The 7,797-nt window shown below is 44.4% G+C and overlaps 1 protein-coding gene across 1 annotated transcript; it reads right to left on the bottom strand.

Annotated features, from left to right (window-relative positions):
• Positions 1–1,511: 1,511 nt before the first annotated feature.
• Positions 1,512–6,831, bottom strand: LOC119322160 (T-complex protein 1 subunit eta-like). Its single transcript, XM_037595653.1, has 14 exons — positions 6,671–6,831; positions 6,283–6,540; positions 5,270–5,395; positions 4,967–5,170; positions 4,634–4,803; positions 4,398–4,533; positions 4,203–4,319; positions 3,964–4,083; positions 3,780–3,878; positions 3,608–3,697; positions 2,785–2,866; positions 2,598–2,686; positions 2,430–2,504; positions 1,512–1,880 (listed from the first exon to the last, which is right to left on the bottom strand). Exons 1-14 carry the CDS (start codon positions 6,683–6,685, stop codon positions 1,788–1,790), a joined length of 1,674 nt encoding a protein of 557 aa, XP_037451550.1. The 5' UTR covers positions 6,686–6,831; the 3' UTR covers positions 1,512–1,787.
• Between the last annotated feature and the right edge of the window lie 966 nt (positions 6,832–7,797).

Here is a 7,797-nt window from a genome sequence, read left to right as displayed (position 1 = left end):
CTCCTAACAGAACCTCCTTGATTCTCCTAAACTCAAAACCAATCGTTCAAACTAATAGGAGCCTAAACTGCCTAAACATACATGCGCGCATACATCAGACATCTCTATAGTACCAATTCAGGTAGATCAAGAAAATGAAAAGCCGAATAGCATGGCATATATAGAATTGTAGATTAGTATCTGGTATAACCAGAAAAGTTGAAGAGCATCCAAACACACAGACACCTCATACCAAATTATAATATTCAGCATAGGGCACACACTACAGTATCTCTGAATCCATATCTCAAGACTGCAGTTATTACTGAATGGCATATATATGAACAAAATGCTAAAATAGACATATATAATCCTTACTGGCATGGATATTAAGGAGGTCGACCACCTGCCCTCTTTCATCAGTCACATGTCTCGACACCCCATCAACAATAATCCTGCAATGATGTGCTCTCGTCCATCCTATCTTCTACAGCAGCTGTAGGTACTCCAAATCGAATTGAAGCACATGTGGAGCTGCAGGCTCAATCCCCTCTCCTCTCCTCTGCTGCTACAAAAGAAGAGAGGGATTAGAAAGAGATAGAGAGGAAGAGAAGGAGGAGGAAGGAGGGGGAGGGGATGAACCGACCAGAAGCAGAGAGGAGGCGCAACCCCATGGCCGCCGGTGTTGGAGCCAACACCCGAAACCCTAACCACGAGGCAGGGTCGCGGGTGAGTGGTGGTGGCCGTGAGCGGCGAATCCGGCAGGAGGAGAGGACGCAGCGGAGCGAGACGAGCTCGGTGTTGTGCTGCGCGGGGCCACGGTCATCGGCGAAGGCCACGGCGAGCGGGACGGGCAGGGTGGCCCGTTGCTCCCCAGTCGAGCTCGAGCTCGTCCATGGCCGCCGCGGCGGGCGAATCCGGCAGGAGGAGAGGACGCAGCGGAGCGAGACGAGCTCGGTGCTGTGCTGCGCGGGGCCGCGGTCATCGGCAAAGGCCACGGCGAGCGGGACGGGCGGGGCGGCCCGTTGCTCCCCCGTCGAGCTCGAGCTCGTCCATGGCCGCCGCGGCGGGCAGGGTGGGACGACAGGGCCGCAGTCATCGGCCACGGTGAGCGGGACGGGCGGGGCAGGCGAGACGACGGGGCGGCGAGACGGCAGGGCGGGGCGGGCGGCTAGGAAGGGGAGAGAAGGACCCCATCAAGGAGGCGGCTAGGGTTCTACAAGAGCTGGTGAGATTTTATACCCAATAGTGAAATGACAGAAATGCCCCCGGCGGGGCAGGCTATTTACACGCGGTGGCACGAGACGGGAGTAACTATTCATTCCCGCAGTAACTTTTTTCAACTTTTTTTGATCCGACAGACGAGGTCGCTCCAACGGCCCAGATCCAATCAAGGCACCAGATCCGACGGCCAGGAACCCCAAACGGCTGAGGAGAAGTGAAATCTCTGCAAAGACTTAGAAAGGAGTAGTGAAGTTAGTACTCAAACAGCCAGGCAATCAAGGCGTCACGAGCACAGTTAAGCGCATCGTGACCAATAGGAAAAAGACGAATCACCAAAACAAGAACATAGTTCGTGCTATAATACCACAACCGGTAACCGCTAGATAAACACACGCCTGCCATGTCTTCCATGTTCTCAAACAAAAGGCTAGCACATTCTTAACACTAGAAACTCTCACATCGGACATACAATTTCCGCAAAACCTGGATGCGGGTAATGCCAGGACCAACAGCCCGAACAGAGGGAACTCAAAATCTGACCCCACCAAGGCAGCATAAGGTTACAGGGCGGAGCAGACTGGAATTTACCGCCTGCGCATTCCCCTGCCGCCTCGACCACGCATTGCCCCTCCACCACGGCCACCCATCGCAGCAGCGTCACCTTGCGCACTCTCCGACTAAGGTATGGCACAAAAAAATGACAGTTAGGTGATACGCAATATTTTGTAAATGCAACGTGAAATGTACCCAAACCAAAGACACGATGCTGTGAGGAAATTAACTATGTGCTGAAAAGTTATTGCTCAAAAGTGCAATCCAGACGTGGCCATTACAACAAGAACTGAACACAAGTACCCAAAAGCAGCAGGCATATAGAGCACAATAGATTAGGACAAGCCCGCCATGACCACTAGTCGTACCATGTAAAGACCAACATGATCTCATTGAACTTCTCAGAGCTTACTCAATTTGGTAGTACCATTAAGATGGTAAATGGAGGTTTAGATATAAGATTCTTTAATGCCTAACTAGAAAGCATTTATATTATCGTTTTCCTTAAAATTAGCAACAGTCTCCTCAGCACAAGGGGACTTAAGTACACAAGATGAACATGCTGGGCAGCATACAAGTGCATTGGCAAAAGAAAATCACGGCCACAGCTCCAGATACAACAGAAAATAATATTTGGGTTTCACTAATGTCCACTAGGTATTTACAGCTCTTACCTTTGGGTTTTTCACTGTTTCGTCAACACTCAGAATAAGGCAGGCAGCTTCTGTCGCTGCATTAATTGCATTGATCTGAACAAAAAAAGACGTGGTTATCAACATCAAGTTAGCATAAGAATATCTCGATACAGAAATGCTAAAGAACCAAACCGGAAGCCCAATTACCTTCACGACTGCAGGTTCCCACACAAAGTTAGCAAAGGAATCAGCAATTCCACCAGTGTTGATGTCAACACCATAATTAGCACCACCATCTGGTACATCATAGAAGTACATTAGACAATAGACACTTTGCTGGTTCACAACTTTGTAGATAACAGTACAAGCAACTCATAAAAAAATGATAACAAACCAGCTGCATGCTTCTGTCTGAGCTTATTGAGCACATCAGTTGCGTCAAATCCAGCATTATCACAAAGTTGCCTAGGAATAACCTGCATAAGTTGTTTAAAATGGCGGATGTAACACAGGCAGCAAGATACAATTAAACATGACTGCAGTTCAAGATTTATCAACGCAAAGTTAATTTGCTTGGTTTCTGTGTCAGCATAGGCAAACAAACAACAGCCAGCAAAAGTTAGCAAACAACAGCTCATGAGTTCTTTTCAGAAAAAAGTGTCATATACATTTCTGTCAGTTACACGTTCTTGCATACAGAAGGCCATGGATGACTCAAACTTCCTAGCTTATGGCGTTTTTGGTGTGACGTACCAGATGGTGAGACCGTGAGAGACCATCACGCCCTAACTGCAAACATGAGCCACTTCTTTGGCTTGGGGGATGTAATGGGTTGGCCCATCACCACTTCATCACTCATAAGCAGCAAAAACTATCCCAGGATGAGGTGATCCCTCAAACCAAAAACCATCTTATTTGTTAATTACTATACTTATGTATCTCCTGTAACTTATTATGGCCTCTTCATAGCAAGCAGATTGTTGGCGAAATCTAAATGTGAAATAACCGTCTATACAACACAGTCCACTGAGATCTGGCAATGGAAATTTTCCACAATGGTGTGTGGTACACAGTATAAATTTACCAAAGTAGAATGTTATGGCCTCCAGAAACAGACAAAAAAGGACCAATTCTAGCTTATCCTTAAGTGCAACACAAACAGCACAAGCACAATTCAGGAAAGAACAAAACAGAAAAGAGGAGACACGAAGATTTACCTCAAGGGCTTTAGCAAATGAATTTACAAAAACCTGAGACTTTCCAGCTATGCTCCGTGCATGCAGGCGGAGATGCTTGCTTATCTCCATCTACAAGAAATAAATAAAATCAGCATAAAGTTGTATGGCAGGTTGAATTATTTTAGCTTGATTAGTTACTTTGTTAACATACATCAATGGCACCACCACCAGGCACGACTGTTGAATTCCTAACAGCTCTCCTCACAATCATGATGGCATCATGGAGACTTCTTTCAGCTTCCTCTATGAACTAGAACAGCAGAAAATAGTTAGTTATAGTTACCTTCGGCTTATGAACTTGATTAAAAAGAGGTAATATGATATTGATAGAAGACCTGGTCAGCACCACCACGAAGAACAATAGTTGCTGTCTGACCAGAAGGGCAGCCACTAAATATGTTGAACCTTTCATTGCCTACTTGCTTTTCCTCAAAAATCTCACATGTGCCAAGGATCTTCAACCAAAATAATAATGATAAAGATTATCAGCTTACATTTCATGCCAGCAACTAACATAATCCAAACATGCTCAATATCCAACAGGAACCAAAACAATTGACAAATAGGTATGCACCTCATCAATGACATTGTTGACAGAGGTTTGAACAGTTCCACCTGTAGCTGAGCTCAGGCGTTGTAAATCCTCTTCTGTGACCCGACCAGCACAGAAAATGTCTCTATCCGCGAAATACTGTAAAAAGGAAAGTGAACTTAGTTAGGCTACAAAAATGTTGCACAATAGCTGAAAAACGTGACAAGATGAGCATACCTGTGTTGCAAGATCACCGATAGCTAGCCGCGACAGAACTATTTTTGCGCCACTTTGAACACACTTGTCCAGCTTGTCATAAATAATGTTCCATTCAGCATCAACAATTGATTGGTACTGCAGAGGGTCTGATAATCTGTAGATAAAGGGGAAACAAAAGGAAAGGGGAAACAAAAAGCAACATCAGTACAGATGGAGAACACATACAATAGACACGCTTGAATGAAGCTACATACCTGATCTCTGCGTTTTCTTTCTCAGACTTCAACTCTAGCTCAATGTTCAACAAAAGAATCTTTGGATTCAGGAATTTCTTTGGTTGTTGCTCAAATCCAGCATAGGAAAATGTCTTCTTGAAAGCCACACCATTGACAAGGAAGGAATCTCTCATGGTACCTCCAGGAACCTAATTCAACCAATGTATCACAATGACAAACTTTAATATCTTATAGCAAGAAACCAATTCAGTGTTATATACTAATGTCATATCTAGCGTGTTGGAAGACTGAAATATGGATGAGTAGAAGAAAAGCATATATCCTACCGAAGTGACAATTGCAGGAAATTACCTTCTTAATTCCAATAAGGTTAAGTCTGTCATCATGACCAATAGCAAGGACAGCATCCACAACCATAGAAGCAAAGAACTCTTTCTCTCCGCTTATCAATTTCGACGAGAGTGTTGTAGCAGCACACTTTGCTAACAATGATTTCTTTTCTTCCAGGCTTTTTCCTTCTATGCTGACTGCCAGCTCTTTAACCCTTTCAATCGCCTGGTGCAAATTTCAGGTTAACAGAATCAGCTTCAGAGTTTACAGGCAAGTCAAAAGTTCGGCCATTCAAAAGATAGAAAAGTAATGGTAGTCACAGACCATATTGCCAGCGCTCCTATAACTACGGATTATATTATGACAATGTACTCCATCCTCCACGTAAGGTTTAGCTTCCTTCATGAATTCTGCAGCAAGAAGCACCACTGTAGTTGTGCCATCACCAACCTGAAGTAAACAATAAAACTGATGTTACTAAAACGGCCCAACAAGAAAATAAAGGCTAAAAGTAATAGGTCACTCAGATAGTGCTGTGGTAGAAATTAAGACCAGCGGTAGAAAGCAACTGTTGCGGTTCATGACACTTTCACTTCTTACTACCAAGTAATTAGGCACCAATTTTCAAAAATGCACTCATTGCGAGAAAGGCATAACCTGAAAACTGGAAATAGATTCTTCTGGTAGGGAAGTGACAAAACAATTCCTTGGTAGTTCACAGCTAATTAGTTAACAGGGAAGCAAAGAACTTGAACATCAGAGAAGACAAAAAGTCGAAACAAACAAGTACACAGATTGCAATGTAAAGTACACATATACAATATACAACATGAGAAATGTTGATCGAACCAAAGCTAAAAATACCCCTTTGTGTGAAAACGTGGATAAAACAAAGGACAAACTTGAGTTCAAATAGCAGAAATCAGTATGTCACCCAGTGGCAGTCTCAGATGCCCATAATCAATAGTTTGAGCTGGGTATTTCACGTCAGAGAATATCAGGGTTCATCCGTGGGATAATTGTGAGCTGATGAGTCAGTCCCCAGATCGAACAGGGTAGACCATTTTATTTGAACGAATTTACTAGACGGATTAATAAGTGGCAATGCGGCAATAGATTTATTCAGAGTTGCATTCGCAAACAACAAAGCATGCTTTGGTACAATATACAAAAACAAGATCAAACTACGGAGCAGCTGTATCGGACTCGATTTATTGAAGCGCGAACAGCGTCAAACCCCAATGCACCAGAAATGCATCGAGGAGAGGACACTGATGGGCGTCATTGCTACGACAGCAAACAGCGAGTAACAGTAGATCAGGCAGACGAACGGATACCTCCGAGTCCTGAGACTTGGCGATGTCGACGAGGATCTTGGCGGCGGGGTGCACGATGTCGAGGAGGCGCATGATGGTGGCGCCGTCGTTGGAGATGGTGGTGCCCTTGTCGTCGTGGATGAGCTTGTCCATCCCGCGGGGCCCCAGGGTGGTCCGCACCGTGTCGGCCACCGCCGTGCACGCGCTGATGTTGCTGACCACCTGTGCGCGGCCCTGGGACGTGTCCGTCCCCTCCTTGAGCAGGATGATCTGCGGTTGCTGCGGAAAACGGAAACCCCAGGGGAACGAGTCAGAACCATGGATCGGTCCCAAGCTTGCTTGCTTGTGAGAGAGGGGGAAGCGGCGGCGCGGCGCTGATGGATCAGGGTTTTGCGGAGGAGGAGCTTACCATCATCGACGACATGGCTGATGGCTGCGCGGAGGCGGAGCTAGGGTTTGGAGTGAGGCGAGAGATCTGGGCGGCGCGAGAAGGAAGAGGCCGAGAGGGGAAGGGGGGAGGAGGGAAAAGGGTTTTGCGGTTTAGGTTGCGAGGTCCGTCTGAAAGCCCACACAGCCCTGTTTGGTTCGCAGCACTGCCGAGCCTTCTAGTACTCACTCCTGCCCTGATGTGAGCCCTTGATTTTACTGCTTTCAGCGGCCTAGATGAGGCCACGTCATTTCGCAGTGCAACTTTCGTTATGTCATTTTCCGCAATATACAAGTTTCGCTGCGTCATTTTTCGTGCTACATAAATGCTCTAGCCACAAGAACAAGGGATTCCCAAGAACAATACACTAATTTAGCATTTTAAATAAGACGTGCAGCATGCATTTTCAAGATTTTTAGGTAGTGATAATTTTCTGAATCATTTATCTCATTTGAAACTTGTCACAAACAGGCACACATACTATTCCTTTGACATGTATATGATTTTTTTTCTGTAAGGGCTTTCCGATTGAGAGAATATCACGTGGAAACAAAGTTTCGGTGAAAATCGATAAAAACCATGTAAAAACGTTGTTTTAAAGTTTCAAAAAAATCTAAAAAATACACAGGATGTTAAGAGTGTGATGTTATATTACCACGTGAAATTTCCAATATCAGACACATTACCATTTATGAGATATGAAAACATGAACAGTGTCTCATAATGTGTTCGAACTTGAAATTTCGCATGGTGATAGAACATCAACCTCTTAACATCTTGTGTGTGTTTAGATCTTTTTGGAACTTCCAAACGTTGTTTTCATAAAACAAAAAATGAAACTTGGTTTCCATGTGATATGCTCTCTTCTTGAATCATGGGATTGCAAAAACACAAGAATAGAAAAAACATGTAATTGAATTATAATGCTCATTCGGATCCTACAAGATTTGAGTTTGTTTGAGTGCATAGTAGGGAAATCAAATTATTTCTTTCAAAAGATCGACGAGGATGCTAGAATTCCTATGAAATGTACTACAAATTATTTCTTGAGAAAAAATTCATGTAGGATTCAATCGTACGAATCAAACGACCAATATAGAAGGAAAAAA

This window comes from Triticum dicoccoides, chromosome 6B (genome assembly GCF_002162155.2).
Source record: "Triticum dicoccoides isolate Atlit2015 ecotype Zavitan chromosome 6B, WEW_v2.0, whole genome shotgun sequence".
In the NCBI taxonomy this organism is placed as follows: Eukaryota; Viridiplantae; Streptophyta; class Magnoliopsida; order Poales; family Poaceae; genus Triticum; species Triticum dicoccoides.
Note: the sequence above shows the minus strand (reverse complement) of the source record. Positions and strands in the feature narration are given on the sequence as shown.

What these genes read in the sequence shown, in the direction of transcription:
- LOC119322160 (XM_037595653.1), bottom strand. An exon ending in ACCTTATTGGAATTAAGAAG is followed by an intron (nt 4,804 to 4,966) that starts GTAATTTCCTGC and finishes TGGTTGAATTAG; the next exon opens with GTTCCTGGAGGTACCATGAG. An exon ending in AAACAGTGAAAAACCCAAAG is followed by an intron (nt 1,881 to 2,429) that starts GTAAGAGCTGTA and finishes GCCATACCTTAG; the next exon opens with TCGGAGAGTGCGCAAGGTGA.